This window comes from Myotis brandtii, unplaced genomic scaffold (assembly GCF_000412655.1).
Source record: "Myotis brandtii unplaced genomic scaffold, ASM41265v1 scaffold8, whole genome shotgun sequence".
Lineage (NCBI taxonomy): Eukaryota > Metazoa > Chordata > Mammalia > Chiroptera > Vespertilionidae > Myotis > Myotis brandtii.
Window position 1 is genome coordinate 8528322 of NW_005371219.1, and position 21719 is coordinate 8550040.

Consider the following 21719-nt stretch of genomic DNA (forward strand, 5'->3'; position numbering starts at 1 on the left):
GTGTGTGTGTGTGTGTGTGTGTGTGTGTGTGTGTGTGTGTGTGTGTGTATGCCTTCTGACAGTGAAAAACTGATTCCAGTTACCTCTAGAGGGGTGAGCAAAAGTAGGTTAACAGTAATAATATACAAGAATAAACTGTGTTTTGTATACTAACAACTGTATACCCACTTTTGCTCACTCCTGTATTATTTGGTCAGTCTTCCTGCATATTTCCCTTTCTGCCACCTCCCCTTCAACTACATGGATCCTCCTTTACCATATCTGGTTCTGGTAGCTCCTGCCATATAGCTGCCTTGTGGATGCTTTTCTCAAAGCATGGTGCTAACAGGATAGTTGGACTTCTTAACATGGTGGCTTTGAAGCATTCTGTTATCTATAAAGTTCTTTTACTTATTTGACATTTCATTTAAGGACTGTGGTTTTGTAGTTTCCTAATAGCATTAGCCAGCTGGACTCAGTTTAGATGACTTTGGTTTTATTGGCAACATCCAAAGCATCCTAAATAGTCAGGACGCAGTTGAACATATGCCTTCTCTCCAATAGGCCTGAGTAGTGTGTAACCTTGGCTGTGTCATTGTCATAGAGCTTTTTTTTTTTTTTTAATCCTCACTTGAGGATATGTTTTTATTGATTTTAGAGAGAGAGGAAGGGAGAGAGAGAAACATAAATCGGTTGCCTCCTGTATGTGCCCTGATCGACAATCGAACCTGCAACATTTTGATGTATGAGATGGTGCTCCAACTAACTTTATGAGCCACCCAGCCAGGGCTGTCATAGAGTTTCTTCACAGTCTGTTTGGTCTGGTGCTTGTTAGCCTTGACATTGGCAATGAACCCAAGTGTGTTTTTGTCTTCTATTTTCATGGTTGACTTCAGTACTAAGGGGGAACCCAATGATGGCATAGTGGTCAAGCTTGTTGCTCTTTTGAGGATACTTGGGCTGCTTTTGGAATGTCTTGGGCTACCAGAAGGTGAATAACATGTGGATAATTTTTTGTGTGTGGCTGTGGATGCCTTATAGCACCTGCCTTCTCGGCCTTGGCTTCTTTCTTTGCTTTCTGCATGCCGTCTTTGTGAAAGGGTATTTTATTTTAAAACTTAAAACATTTTTTTTAAGTTGGGAGCATTATCCAAACCAAGTGATTATAGTTTTATTATAGTAAAACTCTACATGATATTTTGGCCTTGGTTTAATTTCTTTTCAATTTTTTTCCTGGGGACTAAAATAATGCCTTTTGTCATAACTTATATGGACTCATTTTAACATCTTATGGATTTGGGTGACTTTTCTAATTTAATATAATTATTTTCATGTTTGAAGAATATAATTTCTGCCTAGCTTCCTTAATAAACCACATGCTTCAACTACTTTATACTTTTTACTCTTTCTATAGTAGAAGGGAAAGGAGGAGAGAATATCTCAGAAAATACTGATTATGTGACTAAATATTTTGGATTCAAGTTAGTTTTTACATATTTCAATTAGAAGTATTTAAGTATCACATGGAAAATGATTCCCTGGTAGTTGAATAAAATTTCCCAAATAGATCATTTGTTCTAAGTGGCAGAAAATTTAACCTATCTTGTGAAATTATCCTAAATGTTATTTAAGTAGGCAGTATTTTCTTGTGCCAATAAAGTATTAGCATGGTAATGAAGGTTAGTATGGTATTAACTCTGGTTTTGCCTTTACTGTGAAAAATGGTTTAACTTATCCCCTTATTATTTTTTTTGACAGAGCAAATTCGATTAAAGAATATCAGAAAAGTATATGGAAGATGTATGTGGTATCGTTTACGGTTATTAAAGCCCCAGCCAAATATTATTCCTACAATAAAGTAAGTAATTGGTTTCAATAAAAAAATATTTAGTGTTTACTTTTTGCTAGGTATCATCTAAAATAGGTGTATAATAATGAATAAAACATGTATCTGTAAAGAAATTGTGACCTTAGTATGGTTAAGATGTGAATAGTAAATTTGAGAGGTGTCTGAACAGAGTTGTTTACAAATTGAAAGGAGAGAGTGTGCTTCTGACTCAAAGGAGAAGGGGAGAAAGAGAAGTCAAATCTTTTTTTTTTAAAATATTTTATTGATTTTTTACAGAGAGGAAGAGAGAGGGATAAAGAGTTAGAAACATCGATGAGAGAGAAACATCGACCAGCTGCCTCCTGCACATCTCCTACTGGGGGTGTGCCCGCAACCAACGTACATGCCCTTGACCGGAATCGAACCCGGGACCTTTCAGTCCGCAGGCCGACGCTCTATCCACTGAGCCAAACCGGTTTCGGCGAGAAGTCAAATCTTAAAGGAAAACCTTGTGCATTTTGTGTCAGTATTTGAATTTTTGTCTTAAAGACAGAAGAATCTTTAAAAGATTATAAAAAAAGCAGGGAAGTGGCATGATCAAGTTTGAATTTCATGTGATAAAGTTTATTGAGCACATACTGTATGCCAGGTGCTGTGCTAGGGCCTTGTAAGTTATCTCATTAGTTTTATATTAACTTCAAGGTAGATGTTTTTGCTTTTTCTCAGATGAGGAAACTGAGACTAAAAAAATGAGGTTACTTGAATGAGATCATACAGCTAGAAGTGGTGGATTGGAGACCTAGTTACTCTTTGTTTTGGCAGGCCTATCTGCTTAAACAGGCCATTACCATGTTTAATTAGAGTCGGCCTATTTGATTTTGTGAGGCTATGGCAGTGGTCAGCAAACTGCAGCTCGCGAGCCACATGCGGCTCTTTGGCCCCTTGAGTGTGGCTCTTCCACAAAATACCGACTTCTGCGCATGGGCCATGAAGTTTCAATCGCACTGTATGTGTGCGCCCGCACGTGGTATTTTGTGGAAGAGCCACACTCAAGGGGCCAAAGAGCCGTATGTGGCTTGCGAGCCTCAGTTTGCCGACCACTGGGCTATGGGATATGCCGGTTTAGAGCATAGGCTTTGGATCTTCACCCTAAGTCAGTGGTTCTCAACCTTCCTAATGCTGTGACCCTTTAATACAGTTCCTCATGTTGTGGTGACCCCCAGCCATAAAATTATTTTCGTTGCTACTTCATAACTGTAATTTTGCTACTGTTATGGGTAATGTAAATATCTGATATGCTATATGTGTTTTCCGATGGTCTTAGGCGACCCCTGTGAAAGGGTCGTTTGACCCCCAAAGGGGTCGCAACCCACAGGTTGGCGACCCACAGGTTGAGAACCGCTGCCCTAAGTCATCAATCCTTTATAATAAAAGGCAAATATGCATCCTTTATAATAAAAGGCAAATATGCGAATCGACGGAATAGCGGAACAACCGGTTGCTATGACGTGCACTGACCACCAGGGGGCAGATGCTCAATGCAGGAGCTGCTCCCTGGTGGTCAGTGCACTCCCACAGGGGGAGCTGTCAGTCGGACATCCCCCAAGGACTCCTGGACTGGGAGAGGGCGCAGGCTGGGCTGAGGGACACCCCCACCCAAAGTGCATGAATTTTGTGCACCGAGCCTCTAGTTTAGAGATAATACTACATGACACTGATAGGAGGTGAAAGAGTTGCCATTATTGGAGGACTGTAGCTTGTAAATTACCTACATTTATCTATCCAGTAGATAGGAGGGGAAAAACCTAACAGGAAATAAGTAAAAGTCGAACCAGTTTTTTTCTTTTTCTTAAAATAAATATGTTTTTATTGATTTCAGAGAGGAAGGGAGAGGGAGAGAGAGAGAGAGAAATTTCAGGGATGAGAGAGAATGATTGATCGGCTGCCTCCTGCACCCCTCACACTGGGGATGGAGCCTGCAAACTGGGCATGTGCCCTGACCGGGAATCGAACCTTGACCTCCTGGTTCATAGGTCTATGCTCACCCACTGAGCCATGTTGGCCAGGTCTTAATCTTGTTTAAAATGATGATGATAGTTTTTACTTGTGTAACTTCAGGAGGTTTAAATAGATTTTGTTTTTTAAGACTTTGCCTGGTTTAGTTCCTTTGTAGAGGGAGGGAAATCTTGGCTTTGGTGTTGAGTTCTTCAATGATGTGAAGCTAAAAGGCAAATATTTTTGACCTACCAATCTCTTCTTTTCTGGACTTTGGTCAACACTTTGTAGGTATTTGAACCTTAGTTTTCAAGAAAAAAAAAAGCAGACCAACTCTGAAATTCTCTTCAGTGATTAATAAACTGATTTACTTAACTGGAAGTACAGATTAAAGGATGTTCAAGTAAGGAAGGGTTACATTGATACTGGTAACAATTTAGATAAGGTCAGAAACATCAAAATCTTTTTTGCTACTTAACCCTGAAGTATTCTTTTACAATTAAGCAGTCTTTGTGTAATACTTTAATTTCTGAAAGTTGCTTCCAAAATAACTTTTAAAGTGTGCTTAAGAAAAATACAAGACTTCACAAGTTAACTAATTACTGACTCTCTATATAGTGAAAATGCTTATCTTTTTAGAGCAGTGGTTCTCAACCTTGGCTGCACATTAGAATCACCTGGGAATCTTTTTAAAATCCTGATTTCTGGGCCTCATCCTCTGGAAATTCTGTTTCTTTGTTACTAATGTTGTGGCCCCACCCCATAACAAAGAAACAGAATTTCCGGAGGATGAGGCCCAGAAATCAGGATTTTAAAAAGATTCCCAGGTGATTCTAATGTGCAGCCAAGGTTGAGAACCACTGACTTATAGAGGAACCAAACATGCTTTCTAAAAAAATTGGTCAAGAGCATGATGCAGTTTATTGTTTCCACCTTTGCTTTGGCTCGGGAAATTAGACCAGGGTTTTATTGGTTGTGGTAATTTTTTTCATCAGTCTGGTGGGTTCTGTCTTGAGCCTCTGCTCTCCTCCCTTTGGCTTATAGAGCCAGATGCTACAAGTAAAGCATCTAACAAGGGGCATAACATATCCTAGGTGTTTTGTTTCCTTTTCCTTCTGCCCTTGTTTGCTTTTAAATCTGGCTTTCAATTTCACCTTTATCTTTGTTTTCTGACCTTTGTTAGCCTGTTGGGAGAATTGGTAAAAGAAAATGCGGAGCCCTAGCTGGTTTGGCTCAGTGGATAGAGCGTCGGCCTGCAGACTCAAGGGTCCCAGGTTCGATTCTGGTCAAGGGCATGTACCTTGGTTGCGGGCACATCCCCAGTAGGGAGTGTGCAGGAGGCAGCTGATTGATGTTTCTCTCTCATCGATGTTTCTAACTCTCTATCCCTCTTCCTCTCCCTTCCTCTCTGTAAAGAACCAATAAAATATATTTTTAAAATGATTATATCACACTAGTTGTAGTCAGCATCTATTCATCTGTTATCTCATATAGATACAAAGAAATGGTTCCATGTGCAGTTTGTTATCTTTGGTGGTCTGGGAAACCACATCATTGAGATTGTTATCCTTTTGTCCAAATGTGCACAGAACCCAGTGAGGGCCTGGGTAGTTTTCCAATCAATAAAATATATTAAAAAAAAAGAAAATGCAGAGTTATTTGTGTGGGAATAAAGTATATTTTCATGTGTTCTTTTGGATATTGGGGTAATTAGCAAACTTTGGAGTTGAGTTAAAATTACTATTTTAAATTATTTTTATTTTAATTCAATAAGTAGTTATTGTGCACCTACTGCTAGGTGCCAATATACTGTGATTAATAAGTAGACATGTTTCAACTACTTACAGTTTTGGGGGATACTGTTAAGTAAACAAATAATAATAGAGTTTAGTAAGGGGGATGCCATGAAGGAGTAGAGGAATGGCTTATAACTCTGGCTCTACACAGAGAAGTGTCCCTGAATAATGATGTCTGAGCTGAGATTTGGGTGGAGTTACTAATAACAGCCAATAGCTGGTATGAATTATTTATGATATCTGAAGCACTTTCTAGGTGCTTTACATACCTAATCTCAGTTGATTCTCAAACCTACCCTAAAAGTTGGAAACTGAGATATAAAAGGCTAAGCAACTTGTTAAGATCTCTTGGTTAATAAGTGGTGAAGCAGGGATTTGGCTTTAGTTGGTAGTTTTGTTCCAGAGCCTCTGTTCATAAGTACCTCTCCCTAGATAGCCAGGTAAGAGTGGGAGCACTCCAGATAGGGCTCCCTTTTCTTCTTTTGGTCTATAGATAGTGTGGAAAGCAGCTTGCAGTACTTATTATGCTCTTAATAAAGAGTAGAGCGTTATTTTGACCAGATGGAAATAAATTTGCATCTCAGTGCTAACTGTTTAAGCTACTCTGAAGTTAGTTAAAACTGAATTAAGATCATATCCAGGGCTCAAGGAGCTTGCATCGAGTCAGAGGAGGAAAGTCACGGTTTCTACTTTTTTGTGACAGTAGTTACAGTCTCCCCGTTGATGAGGACTGCTTCTTGGAGGGTGAATAACCTGAGTTGAGTCTTGAAGAATGAAATAGAGTTTGGATAGGCAGAGATGTAAAATGGGAATTCTAGGTAGAAAGATCCAAGAGAGTAAAAGCGTGATGGTGGGACAAGCTTAGGGGACTTTGAAAAATCAGCATGATAGAGGTAAGCAGGTGGGTTGGAACTAGATTCTAACTCATTCCAAAGCTAGGTTCCTAACAAGAGAGATTAAACACATGGAACATTTTCTTTCTGTCTTTGAAGACAGGCCACCCCAATTTTTTTTTTATTAGGCCTCCTATGATTCTTTTTGTCTTGGTTTAACAATTTCTATTCAGTGTAACAGATTGTGATATTTCATAAATCTTTTAATTTCATCACTTAAAGATAGCCACTATTAAGATGATTTACATTTCTATATTTTTATTTGCAATAAACTTATTTACAAAAATAGGATTATATTACATGTACATACAGCTTTGAAAGCTGTGTTGGTTTTTTTAAATTTAATAACACAAGGTAGATAATCTTCCAGTGCACACGTTTTTAGTGGCCAGGTAGTGTTTCACTGTATAGATATACAGTGTTTCACTGTTAATTTATTTGTCTAGTACTCTGTTGATAGGCATTTATGTACATATATGTTTTCTGCTGTTATTTATATCTGTAACCACCCTTTTATACTTTATATATTTAATTCTAGTTTATTTCCTTTTAAGTTTCTTGAAGTAACGTAGATGGACAGTTGAAAGGGTATGTACTGCTTTAGGTCTTTTGATACCTTATTGCCAGATATTCCTTCAGAGTATAGAGTGTGTGAGAGTTCCTTTTTTCTTTAGTCTCTCCAACACTGGTAATAATCTTTAAAATATTTTCACTAAACAGAACATATCAGAGAGAATTAGTTTTTTCCCCAAATTAAATGTTATTTTATATCTTTTTAAAAACTAGTATGTGCATCTTTTTTATATATTTATTGGCTAAAAAATGTTCCATTGTGTGGTTCTATCTTTGTTTACTTAGTTTCCTATTAAAGGACACTTAAGTTGTTTCCAGAGTTTTACCATTATAAACATGGCTGTATATTCATCTTTGCACAATTGACCCATTATTTTTTGTAGTTTGTTTTTCTAAAAGTATTATTGCAAGGTCAAGAACAATTCTCTTTTACATTAAATGGTTTACTGAATTCTTGGCATTAATGTATTTTGATTGAATGTAATAGTCCAATAAATTAATAAGTTGAATTTGGTACTTACAGTTCTGCAAGTAGTAACTGAGAATATGAAATGCCAGGCATTATACAATATTCTAGAGAATTCAAAGGTGAAAAAGACACTGTTCTTGCTATAACAGGAGTTTAGAATTTGAGTCAGTGGCATAGTGTTATGAGACCACTTCAGATTGTTTATGCCTTGATCTTGCCATAATGACTCTTAAAGGAAAACCATATAGATGTATTTATTTATTTCACTTATCTTTTTTCTAAACAGGAAAATAATTCTGCTTGCAGGATGGGCATTATTCTTATTCCTTGCATACAAAGTTTCTAAAACTGACCGAGAATATCAGGAATACAATCCTTATGAAGTATTAAATTTGGATCCTGTAAGTAGTATTTTTATATAATGCACATTAGTTTAATGATCCCATGAAAACACTGTAAGTCCACGTCCTAAAAGTAATTGGACTGTGCCTAAAAAATAAAACTGTGGTCAGTTAAAATTTTTATTAAAATGAGCTATCTAATCCATTAATTATTCTAATGTACATATGTTTTTTAAGCTACAGATGATTGCCATCCTATTAAGAATTGATTTGTAATTACTAAAATGTAAGAATATTTGAAGATCAGGTGGAAAGTTAGTGAGTGGGTATATTTTTAAAAGACGTGTAAGATAGGTTAATGCAAAGTTAAAACCAGAAGATTTATATATGTTAGTTGGATGATTAAAATCTTATGTCCCTGTGTTAGTTGACACTAAGGTAGAGTGTTAACTCTTTATGTATTTTAAAGAACTGGTGTCATTGTCATAGAAATTCACATTAACTTTGGGTGACCCATTGGGTGATCTCTTTTTTTTTTTTTTAAATATATTTTATTGATTTTTTACAGAGAGGAAGTGAGAGGAATAGAGAGTTAGAAACATCAATGAGTGAGAAACATCAATCAGCTGCCTCCTGCACACCCCCCTACTGGGGATGTGCCCGCAACCAAGGTACATTCCCTTGACCGGAATCGAACCCGGGACCCTTCAGTCCGCAGGCTGACGCTCCATCCACTGAGCCAAACCGGTCAGGGCAAAAGTGATCTCTCTCTTTTTTTTTTTTTTTAAAAAAATATATTTTATTGATTTTTTACAGAGAGGAAGTGAGAGGAATAGAGAGTTAGAAACATCAATGAGTGAGAAACATCAATCAGCTGCCTCCTGCACACCCCCCTACTGGGGATGTGCCCGCAACCAAGGTACATGCCCTTGACCGGAATCGAACCTGGGACCCTTCAGTCCACAGGCTGACGCTCTACCCACTGAGCCAAACCGGTTAGGGCAAGGGTGATCTCTTGATTGATTAATTGAACTTGATTATTGGGTCCCAACAGAAAATTAGTCTTAGGTATATCAGTGGAAAGTTAGACTGAAATGAATGCTAGAGGTCAGCTAGCCTTTTTTCCTGATGGTGAAAATGGGACCTGAAAAATTTGTATATTGTCCAGGATCCTATAACTTCTTAGGAGTCAAGCTAAATCTAGTGCTCTTTCCATGTTTTCCCCAAACCAATTCTTTTACTTCTAGTCTCTGCTCAGTACTAGTAGATGACTTGACCCAGAGATTCATATAATACAAAGTAAGGAATGTGTTTATCTTCCAGTTTTCTGCTTTGTTAGAAGCAAAGTATTTCTATAATTTGTTTTTCTTTCATTGTGATGATCATGGTCATCAAGAAATTTTAAAAATTAAAAGGTTTGGGGGCGATTTGATGCTATGAAAGTTATGAAAAACTTATTAATAGAAAGTGAATCTAATAGGAAACAACTAAAGTAAGCTTATTAAGTATTTACTTAATTTTAAAATATTGACAAGCAGATGAAACCAGATATTCTTCAGATTATTTCTTACAAAGGAAGTTAAGCTTTGATTGGAGGTTTTTTTCAGCCAGACTTAATTTAGTGTGATCATTCTTTGATATTTAAATGTGACAATCCTTTTATTTTATTTAAATACATCATTACAGTTGACCCTTAACAGCATGGGGGTTGAGGTGCTGCTCTTGCCTGGTCAAAAATTCGAGTATAGCTTTTGACTCTATAGTCCTTCACATCACAGTATTTTTAGTCTGTGGTTAATTGATTCCACAATGTGAAATCTGCGAATACCAAAAAAATCCATGTATAAATAAATGAACTTGTGTAGTTCAAACCTGTGCTGTTCATGGTTTCTTTCTCATATCATCAGTGCCTAGTGTACTGCATGACACATAGTAGGTGCTCAATAAAATAAATATATCGGACAAAATAAGTATATTTTTATTTAAAAAATACATGGGGTGGAATTTATGGCACAAAAAATATAGGATAAAAATTCATTTTCTCTTTCTGAAAATATTGAGTATTTAATATCTTAAGTTCCAAATGGGATGTGTTTTGTTTTTACAGCATTGTGCTTACTTTTACTTAAACAAACCTTTTCCTTTTAGGGGGCAACAGTAACAGAAATTAAGAAACAATACCGTTTGCTGTCACTTAAATATCATCCAGATAAAGGGGGTGATGAAGTTATGTTCATGAGGATAGCAAAAGCTTATGCAGCGTAAGTATCATAGGATTCATTACATATTTTTAAGAGTGGTAAAGATAGTTTTCTATTTGAATAAAATAGTAAATAAAATAGTTGTCATACATTTCTATTAAATGTTGACCTCATATGCAGAGTCTGTCATTTATAGAACTGCCTGGCAGAGCTAAAATGGTAATCTAACTAAAACCTTAATTTTAAGTAACTTAGATAGTGCATTTGCCATATGAAGTTGGTTAGATTAAGTAGTGATGTGTTAATTGACCTTTTTCTAAGCATCCTAATTAAAAGAGGATATACTTATTCCCGTTTTCATTTCTAGTTTTTTTTTTTAATAAGGTAAGATCTGTTTCTCTTGTTTTGGCAGTGTAGCTTGTCTCATTTAAATTCTTTACAAGACCAATTTAATTTTGGGGAAACAGGATAGAGTATATACAATTAGAAGTAGTTATTCCTTGAGCATTACTATTACAAGAGTTAAAGGTTAGCTGGATTCTTTAGGACTTGTGATAGGTATATCTCTACATAGCTCTTATGTTGAATTAAAGAGTAAAATACAAACAAGATGTCTGTTTTTTGAGGATTCAATGACATAAAATATAAGTAAATATTAGGATACTCAGATATAATAACAAACTGAATGACAAAAGTTGGGGAAATACTATCTTATTTATGTTCTCAGTAAAAATACATTGACTGTGTCTCTTCTTCCCCCTTTCCTGTGGATTGCTTGTTATCTATATGAATGTGATTTTGTAATTCAGGAGCATCTGAAGTCCGTACCACTTTTTTCTTTTCTGTACAGCTAATGTCCTTCAAATTACTGTCTTTCTATTGATGTCTCCTTTCCCCCCCTTTTTTTTATTGTGTCTCCTTCAAGAATTTACTCTAATTGTGCAAGTATTGCGGTGCCTTAGTTGCCGTTTTCAGAAGAACTGAAGATTTCAGAGGAAATCAGATAGACAGTATTACTTAATTAGTAGTTTTAATTTTAGTGCAGTTTTTTTTTCTGCCCTAGTCTTCAGGTATTGTAACATGTTCAAATTTCTGAATTTGTTCTGAAGTTACTGGAAATCTGACTGTTATGTATCACTATTCTAAAAAGTACAGAAGAATAAAATGTGGCCTTTCATTTTAACTCAGTTACATGATCGAGATATAGAATGTTTTGTATGTAAGATGTCTTAGTTGATGGTCTATATAACACAAATTGAGAAGTAAATGATTATGGGACCCAGACTTTGAGATCTTGTAACTTGTACAAGTATAACTAGATTTGATAAAACTGTATATTTTACCAAATGTAAGTTCTGACTGATTGGATTGAAGCTCCCATCTTATGTATAACTCTAGCAGCCTAAGTATAACTCAAGCAGCTTTTGGAATGCAAAAGTTACAGGCTTTGATCTATAAAGCTTTTTAGAATTTGCTTTGGTTATTCAGGATATTTTCTCTTCCCTTATTTGTCCATTATAATAAACTAGCTGGGTCATTCCTATTTCTTCATACCAGATTTTTAACTTAGAGGAAAAAAGGAGGTCTGGTTATTTTTGAGGAGTTAGAAACTATTCAATTTTCTGTTTCTTCTGGATACAGTTGGGATTTGACTTTCAGGTATAAAACCTAGGATCAAGCTACTTTCTAACAAGTGGGCAGCAGAGATGTAACCTTAAAGCTATCCCAATTTTTAAAAATATGTTTTCATGTGTTTGTACACATGAGTATGTAACTTAGCTTTACATAGCCAACTCAGGGTCACGAATATATAATTTAGTGAAAGCATTCTCTAGATCAGATTTATAATCTGGGGTCCTTGAAATTATATACAGAATATTATATATATAAATTTTTTATTGATTTTTAGAGAGAGGAAAGGAGAAGGAGAGAGAGAAACATTGATGTGAGAGTGAAACATCGATTGGCTGCCTCCTGTATGCCTTCTACTGGGGATGGAGCCTGCAACCTGGGCATGTGCCCTGACTAGGAATTGAACTGGCAACTTTTTGGTGCCCAGGATGACACCCAACCAATGGAGCCACAATGGCCAGGGCTTTATGTATATATTTAAATGTGTATATATTTCAGAGCAAAAGAGGCACAGATTCCATTAAATTTATACTTGGATCTATGATACAACCTTCTACCTCCAAAGTTAGGGGATATAATCATGTTTAGGAAACTTTATTCTCATTGAATTAAAAAACATTATGTTAGCATTATTGGGCTTGTTTAAACTTATATGAATTAACAAATCACCTATAGCATGTTCTTTCATATTCTTTAGCATATTTATACTTTTTCCTGTGAAAATTTACGATTCTTTGTTTATATCTTTACTAGAGTCTAAGTCTTAGGAATGGTATTATACTAAAGCACTAGTAAGTGGCAAAGAAATCACTGACTTTTTAAAAAGTTGATGAATCCTTTTATTTGAGTATCCAGCATGGTGCCTATCACAGCAGTTGTACAAGTTGGTTTAATGAATGAATTAATAGAATTATAATCAGGTATGGTTGCAGGTTAAAAATCAAGTGCTTCTATTATGTGAGCTGTGCTTTATTTTGCAAAATCTGAGGGCATTGAATAGAGAACAGAGCAGTTTATTGTGCTGACATCAACAGAAAGGCAGAGGGGTCAGAGATAATTATTTTGTGGAAAAGAATCTAGTTAGAAGACAGAATATTGAGAGAAACAATAGCTGAAGCTTTGGATGGGGTGTACAATTGTACAAAGAAACTGGGGCAAACTTTTTTGAGAAACATCTCTCAACAGAAAAGAATCTTAGCACCATTCCTTATTAACTTGAAATCTCTCTAATTATGCTTTCCATTGGCTCCTGTATTTTATTGTGACCTTAGTTCAAATAGTGTAAGTAGAGATATAGACTAAATAAGGACTAAAGATGTCAGGATACTTATTTTTATAAATTATCAAATCGATAAGTTCTAAAATATTTTCAAATTGTTGAAAATTTTTGCTATTTTATAAAGGTACTTCTGCATTCTCTCTTTCAACTTGGAACTTGGTTGAATAGAACCTACATTGTATCTTAAGTACATATATTCTGGGAAATAGAAATAGGACCAAAATTGGATTTGGACATAAACATAATCTTTTGCCAACTAATCTACAAGAAAGCCTTTCTTATTTTATTATTAGTCTTTTTCTTTTTTTGGGTGTATTTCTGCCTTGTTCCCTTAACAACATTATAAAGTGTTCGAAGGAAATAAAATTTTATTTTAATGTTTTCTTAGCATCTACACTGGAACCTGGAATAAAACCACTCCCACTCTGTGCCTTTAGCTATTGCCCAGCTCATAGGTAATATTTATATTTAGGTGTTAAAAAATATATTCACTCTGTCACTTCATATTGCCTGGGTTAGGAAGAAAATTGTGATCTCAGCACAGTGCTAATGACCTTTTTCACAGCAATGGATTTTTATAGGTGTTTTTCTTCTTTTTTTTTGTTGAGAATATGGCACCAGTTTTGGAGGGATTATTATGAATTAATTTTATGTTTAGAAAATAGGTTATATTATTATTGAAGTGTGAGCATGCTCATTGAAGAAATTTTGGAAATGTATGAGCATATAAAGAACAAAAAAAAAGGCACCAAATCCTCCTGCCTTCTCTCAGAAAATGTGTTAGCTTTTAAAGTTTCACTTCCTGGCTTAAAGTAGCTAAATTTGAAGACCCATGGGGCAACCAGGAATTTGTATCAAGGCTCAATAGTTGACATTTTCTGTTAATCCAGAATTTCTAGCTTCCCTGTTTTTCTGATTTCAAAGAGGCTTTCTTTGATTCTCTGAAATTAATATCTTTAAGAAATGAGTTGGTTGTTTAATGGAATTTGTATATATGAGTACTTTTTTTCAGGTGGGGCTTTCTAACTATTAAACTTTGTTCTTTTGATGCTAGTTTAACTGATGAAGAGTCCCGGAAAAATTGGGAAGAGTTTGGAAATCCAGATGGACCTCAAGGTGGGGTAAATGATTATTAAAAAACACTGGGGATATGATATATATTATTAAAATGTTAATTAGATAGAAAAGAATATTTTAACAGCCACAGGGAGTTAAACAGATGTGTAAATTGAGTTCCTTTTAATTAATTTTTAACTATTTTTTTTCTAGAGAATAGTTTAGAAGATAAAACTTAGATTGTTTTGATGAGAAGAGTAGTCACTGTCATTCACATTTTCAGTTAGTAGTTCATAAAAATTGAATGACAAAAATGTTTTTTTGCTGACTTTAAATATTTTCTCACATACAGTGTTTACATAAACTCCGGAAATATAAAAGGATTTAGATTTTTTTTAAGAAGGAATTTATGTACTTTGATTTTTTTTTCCTTCTGGAACGATTTAGTTTCAGATATAGACTATTTCCATTAATTTGTGTAATGAGAACACATGTAGTAATCAGATGATTTTTCTCAGTTGTTGTTTTTTTGGGGGCGGGTGGGGATGAGAGGCAGAATTTTGGGATATAAATTCTGGAAGTACAGAAATGTTCTTTCTATTTTAGCCACAAGCTTCGGAATAGCCCTGCCAGCTTGGATAGTTGACCAGAAAAATTCAATTTTGGTGAGTCTATTTATATCACATTATAATATGTTTGACATAAAGAGAGCTATTACAATGAAAATATTGGTATGCTATTTTTAATTTAACTGTGTATTGTGAAACTTTTTATGTGATGGAGAAAAGAATTCTTTCCCATGATTAGGTTGCTGGTTTGGGGCAGTGTGTTCTAACTGTAGTCTTAAAACAAAGATGTGATTTTCTTTTGGAGTCAGTTTCAGATGAGGTCATACCCTTGGTTTGGGGAACTACTGCTTTTTAAATTTTATTTGCCATTAATTTTTATTTTCCAATTCAGTTGACAAACAATATTATATTAGTTTCAGGTGTACACCCAGTGATTAGACATATAACTTAGACCTGATCCCAGTAAATCTCATACCCATCTGACACCGTTCATAGTTATTAGGATACTATTTACTATATTCCCTATGCCAGTGATGGCGAACCTATGACACGCATGTCAGAGGTGACATGCGAACTCATTTTTTTGGTTGATTTTTCTTTGTTAAATGGCATTTAAATATATAAAATAAATATCAAAATATTGTCTTTGTTTTACTATGGTTGCAAATATCAAAAAATTTCTATATGTGACACGGCACCAGAGTTAAGTTAGGGTTTTGCAAAATGCTGACATGCCGAGCTCAAAAGGTTCGCCATCACTGCCCTGTGCTGTACTTTACATCCCCATGACTATTCTGTAACAACCAATTTGTACTTCTTAATCCCTTCACCTTTTTCAACCACCCCTTCAACCCCTTCCTATCTGGCAGCTGTAAAAATATTCTCTGCATCTATGAATCTGTTTCTGTTCTGCTTGTTCGTTTATTTTGGTTTTTATATTCAGTTGTTGATAGGTATGCATTTACTGCCATTTTATTGTTCATATTTTTATATCCCCTTTTCTTAAAGAAGACCCTTTAACATCTATATATGTAAAAGGCTAATATGCTAAGTGTCCCTCCGACCAGTTGCTATGACACACACTGACCACCAGGGGCAGACACTCATCGCAGGAGCTGCTGTGACGCACATTGGCCATTTACAAAGAAATGGCACGAGGGACCTGGCACCCACAAAGCAACACTCGGCTTCCCCCAAGTGGAACACAGGCCCTGCCACCACGCTGGAGCGACACCCCACCAAATTTCAGCTAACACTGCCAAGACCCCATGGTGCAAAATTTGGCCCACAGCCCAGCCCAGCCCAAAAACGGTGGCTGTGGGCGCCGGGTAATGATGTCATGTAGCAATGCCCGGCTTCCTCTCCCTAGTGACTAGCCTCCTTGGAGTTTCTTCAGCCCAGGAATACGACTTGTTTTATAGCCAGGTGGAAACATTTTACACTTTAACCAAATGTCTGTGAAGTGTTTTCCCATGCCTCATCTCATTTCATCCTCACAGAAGTCCTGGAGTAGGTAGATAGGAGACTCGGTGGAATTCTATTTTTTTTTCATTGGCCAGCAAACAAGATTTAGAAACTTAGAAACTTGACCCAACTGAAAAGAAGGAAGAAATGGTGGAACTTGAAAATGACTTCAGATTTTCTCACTGCAGAATATAGTCAAACACTGCTGCAGTTAAATATTTTTTCCTTTGTTCTCCCTGCGTGATCTACAATAATAATCTGCTTTGTGTTGATATTTATTGCTGTGTTGCTGACAATTACCTGAAAGAGAAGTTGGGGTGCTTCACTGGGCTGGAAAAAGTTTAGCTAAATCAGAAAGCAGGTCTAATTAAGCAAGTTTATTCTATATTCTATATATATATAAGGCTAAGTTGACTCGCACATGTGCAGTACATTCAAAACTCTTGCTGGCACCAATCGCATGCGTGTGTTTTGATCTGTCATTGTCAATTGTGAATTTGGTTGACACTTCTATTATAGAGAAAGGGTGAATAGCGTTATTAAAATATTTCTTCTAATTAATTTCCTTTCAATGTGCATGAATTTGTGCACCGGGCCACTAGTTTCATATAATAATGATTTGGTGATGATGAGCTCTTTTAGCCTTTTCATGTCTTGGAAGCTCTTTATATATCCTTTGATTCTAAATGATAGCTGGGTAGAGTAAATTTGGTTATAGGTCCTTGCTTTTCATCACTTTGAATATTTCCTGCCATTCCTTTCTGGCCTGCAAAGTTTCTTTTGAGAAATAAGCTGATAGTCTTATGGGAGCTCCCTTATAGGTAACTGTTTTTCTCTTGCTGCTTTTAAGATTCTTTGTCGTTAACCTTTTGCATGTATTTATGATGTGTCTTGGTATGGGTCTCTTTGGGTTCACCTTGTTTGGGACTCTCTGCACTTCCTAGACTTGTATGTCCATTTCCTTCACCAAGTTAGGGAAGTTTTCTTCATTATTTTTTTTCGGAGAAGTTTTCAATTTCTTGCTTCTTCTCTTCTTCCAGTGACTCCATGATGCGTATGTTGGTACACTTGAAGTTGTCTCAGAAACTCCTTATACTACCTTTTTTTGGATTTCTTTTACTTTTCTGATTGCGTAATTTGGCTTCCTTATGTTCCAAATCACTGATTTGATTCTTGGCTTCATCAAATCTACTGTTGATTTCCTGTAAATTATTCTTCGTTTCAGTTAGTGTATTTTTCATTTCTGATTGGTTCCTTTTTATGATTTCTATGTCCTTTTTCATGCTGTTGAAGTTCTCACTAAGTTCCTTGAGCATCCTTATAACCATTGTTTTGAACTCTATGGTAGTTTGCTTGCTTGCTTCCATTTCATTTAGTTCTTTTTTTTTTAGAGGGTAAGGGGGAGAGAGAGAAAGAAACATTATTGTGAGAGAGTAACATAGATTGGTTGCCTCTAACACACGCCCTGACCAGGGATCAAATGTACAACCCAAGTATGTGCCCTGACCAAGAATCAAACCAGCCACCTCTGGTGTACAGGATGACACTCCAACCCAACCAACTGAGCCCCACTGGCCAGGGCTCATTTAGCTCTTTTTCTGGAAATTTCTGCTGTTCTTTTATTTGGGACCTATTTCTTTGTCTCCACATTTTGGCTGCTTCCCTAAGTTTGTTTCTAGGTATTAGGTAGAGCTGCTATGTCTCCTGGACTTAGTAGAGTGGCCTTGTGTAGTAGGTGTTCTGTAGGGCCCAGTGGCACAGCCTCCCCAGTTACCCCAGCTGGGAACTCTAGGTGCGCCCCTGTGTGGGCTGTGTGCACTGTCCTGTTGTAGTTGAGCCTTAATTTTTCTGTTGGCATCACTGGAAGGGATTGACCCCCAGGCCAATTGGCTGTGAGGACCTGCTGTGACTACAGCAGAGTAGCTGTTGTGCAGGAGCCAACCTTATAGAACTTCAGTGGGGCTGTTGTGCTCACCAAGTTAGCCCAAAGAGTTTCTTGCTAGTGAAGGTGGTAGGATTGTAATCTGGCATGGTCTAAAGCTCTCCACCAGGTGCACTGGCCCTGGGGACTCCTAGGAGGTGCAAGGTCATCCACTGCCTTTGCCCTGTCTGGGACCACCTGGCATGAGCTTCGGAGAAATCTGCAGATGGCTCCTACTTGTGCTGAGTTTGGAAGTGCCCAGGAGAGGCCAGGCTGCAAACTAAGGCTGGCTGCCACTAGTGCTGGGGCTGGGCCCACTTAGCGAAAGGAGTAGGACATGCCAAGACCAGATGCTGCTTGTTTGAGAGATTTTAGGAAAGTCTGTAGCAGGTGCCAAGAAAGGCGGTTTGTATGGAAAAACCACTGGAAACAGTTTGGGCGGGCCCTCAAGTTGGGCAGATGGGGTCTCAGGCAATCACCAGAGTGTGATGAACAGTGTGAGCCAGGTTGATGGAGATATGACACCCACTTGCTGGCTCTTTGAGGTTGGAGGGGGTCTCAGAAAAAGAACAATGGCACATTTGGCTGCTCCTCCAGCTTTTGCTCTGATGCCAGATAATTCAGTTCCTTCCTGTATGTCCCTGGTGCCTTTTGAGCTGCTTTCCCAGTGCTGGAGCTCAGAGGGAGTGAGTCCGAATAAATCCATGTGCAGGCCCTTTAAGAGGAACTGCATGAGATTCCAGCAGCCCTCATTATCACTCAACCACAATCCCCACTGGTTTTTACAGCCAGAAGTTATGGGGACTTCTCCTCCTGGCACTGGAACGCTGGGCTGGGGGGGCCTGGTATGGGGCTGGGATTCCTTGCTCTTCAGGGGGACCACCATGACTGAGATACTCCTCCTGATTTTTATCTAGCACATGTGGATGTGGACTAGCCCATTCCAAGTCTCTGCCCCTCTGACCAGTCTCTATGTAGCTTTTTTAAATCCCTATTTTTAGGTCTTACATTCAGCTAGATTTTAGGTGGCTCTGAATGATGGTTCTGTAGTTGAGTTGGAGGATTCAAATACTGCATTTATCTCTGCCGCTGTCTTGACTGGAAGTCCTGGAACTACTCTTTTTTTATGGTATCTGTATTTATCCTAAGTTGTACTCAAATGTTAAATTACCCTTCATTTCACATTTACCCAAGCTAAATTAATTATAATATATGCTAAATTAGTGGTATATATTCCGTATGGGTACTTCAGGAGGCAGTAGGATACAGACTTCAATCATATTGATGCTGAACTCTAAAATGTCAGGAATTCCTATTGTTTAGGAATAGATGATTCCCTGCTTTCTTGAAAATAATGATCTAGGAGCTATCTTTGAAGTAATAAAAACCAAAATCCATATAGTCTGTAATTTGTTTTGAAATGGCTATTTATAATGTTATTTTATGGCAGATTAACATTTGTTTTCTTCAGTGGTATATAGTTGTTGTATGTAAGTGTGCTTATCATGCCTATGCTTATTCTGGGAATACTAAAGAAGAGAAACATAGTTAGCTACCAGATTAGGGATCAAGCAGTGGGAGAAAAATCTGAGACCAATAGACTTCAAACAGAACATTATGAAGTTACTCCTCAATATTTAGACAAAGGAACCAGACAGGGTTCTATTATTTATTTCCAAGGCATTAACCGCTTGCCAAGGTGTGGCTATATAAGTACTTGACTGGAAGGGAAATATAATTTCTGTTTTGCTGGTGTTATCTATAGAGCAAATGAAAAGGTAATTTATTAGTAGTGGCAAAGAACATAGTTTCTGTAGGTGGAATGCCAATCCTGGTTCTCACCTACTTACTAGCTGTGTGACCTAGGACAAGCTATGAAACATATATATGCTGCAGGTTATCTTCAAAAGGAAAATAATAATGGTACCTTCCTCAGAGCATTTGAAAATAAGAATTAAACAAAATAATACATGAGGAGTGCTTTTAATAGTGCCTCCTCCATGTAAGCCTCAAAATAAGTGTTCATGGATATTGTTATAATTTGCCTGATGAAGACCATAATTTTTTTCTCTTTAATTCTAGGTTTTACTTGTATATGGATTGGCATTCATGGTCATCCTTCCAGTTGTTGTGGTAAGTTCTAGCTCTTTTTATGAACATATTTTTGGAAAGGGAATTGTTGGTATGCTTTGGAGTCTCCTTGTTAGATTGTAATTTGTATTAGAATATAATCCATTGATCCTTGAATTTTAAGAATCTTATTATATTCAACTATATTTTAAAGGTCTTCTAAAGGTGACATCACTTGAGTATGCTAAAGTGTATTTCCTCCCAGTTCAAAAGTTAGACACAACTGATAATACTACAGTTGTATTTAGAGTTTAAAATGAGTCTTCCTTCACTACCTCCCTCCACATCTCTGTTAGAGATAATCAAAGCTTAAATTTGGTGATTTCCCTTTTAAATACAGTTTCAGGCAAAAGTAGGTTTACAGTACATGAAACAATTTATTCTTGTTTTATTATTTATTAATTGTATTATTTTCCATACAAACATCTGTAAACCTACTTTTGCCCTAGCCTGTATTTTTCTATACACACATTACAAAATACATGTATTGTTCTGACTTTTTTGCTTTAACTATTGGGGGCATGACATTTAGAGCGATCTCATTTTTAAAACAGCTACATGGTACCTCAGTATGTAGATACCATAAAGTTTATGATTTTACTATTTATTACTTTTATGACTGGTGGTGTTCTTTTTGCTCTTACAGTTTTTGAGTCCTATGTGAGGCTAATAATTAACCTGTGTGCCTTCTTCATAGGATTTTTGTGTTTAGGATCCAATTGTATGGAATAATGTGAATTAAAATAGTAAAATTGCTTATTTATTTATTTATTAAATATTTATTGAAGACATATTATGTATCAGGAACCAGTTTGTTGCTTATAGTAGTGGGTTGGTTCATTTCTATTTTGTCTTCAAACAATTTCGAGCTGAAACTTAAATGTCTTAATGGTATAATTATAGTTAGGTAGTCATCAGGCAGTATACATATTTGCAAAATAATTAATTTAAAATATGTGTTGAAGGTATTTGTTCTAAAGCTGAGGAATTTTTATTGGTTTATGAGCATTTAGAAAATTTGACCACAAACATATTTCTTATTAAACTAGCATTTATTATAGTTTTTATGCTTTATTTATTTAATTTTATTTGTGTTTAAGGGGTCTTGGTGGTATCGCTCAATACGCTATAGTGGAGACCAGATTCTAATACGCACCACACAGATTTATACATATTTTGTTTATAAAACTCGAAATATGGATATGAAACGTAAGTAAATTTAAGTAACCATGACAGTAGATTATTTTCTGAGTCACTTATGTGGAATTGATACACATTCAAATAGAGAAATTCCATTTTACGTTTATAGATATTTAGTTCGTGTACCTAAAACCGGAGGAAAATGCTAACACCTTTATCACATTTCTTGATCTATTGCTATTATTTCCATCTACTCAGCTATATATGTATTTTTTTCTCAGAAATTTTATGTTAAAGCTTCATGTGGACTAATCTACACTAATAAAAGAGAAACATGGTAATTAGCGTACGACCGCTACCCTTCCCATTGGCTAATCAGCATATCCTTATGCAAATTAACTGTCAGCCAAGATGGCGGCCAGCAGCCAGGCAGCTGGAAGCGAACATGAGGCT

At 36.4% G+C, this 21719-nt stretch overlaps 1 protein-coding gene across 1 annotated transcript in view; it reads left to right on the forward strand.

The window, feature by feature from the left end:
- SEC63 (SEC63 homolog, protein translocation regulator) overlaps positions 1–21719 on the forward strand; it is an 81472-nt gene that overhangs the window by 26607 nt on the left and 33146 nt on the right. Inside the window, exons 2-9 of the mRNA XM_005883823.2 lie at positions 876–970; positions 1738–1837; positions 7820–7934; positions 10023–10135; positions 14041–14102; positions 14649–14707; positions 20079–20129; positions 21227–21335. Coding sequence (XP_005883885.2) covers positions 876–970; positions 1738–1837; positions 7820–7934; positions 10023–10135; positions 14041–14102; positions 14649–14707; positions 20079–20129; positions 21227–21335 — 704 coding nt within the window. The remainder of the gene's footprint in view (positions 1–875; positions 971–1737; positions 1838–7819; positions 7935–10022; positions 10136–14040; positions 14103–14648; positions 14708–20078; positions 20130–21226; positions 21336–21719) is intronic.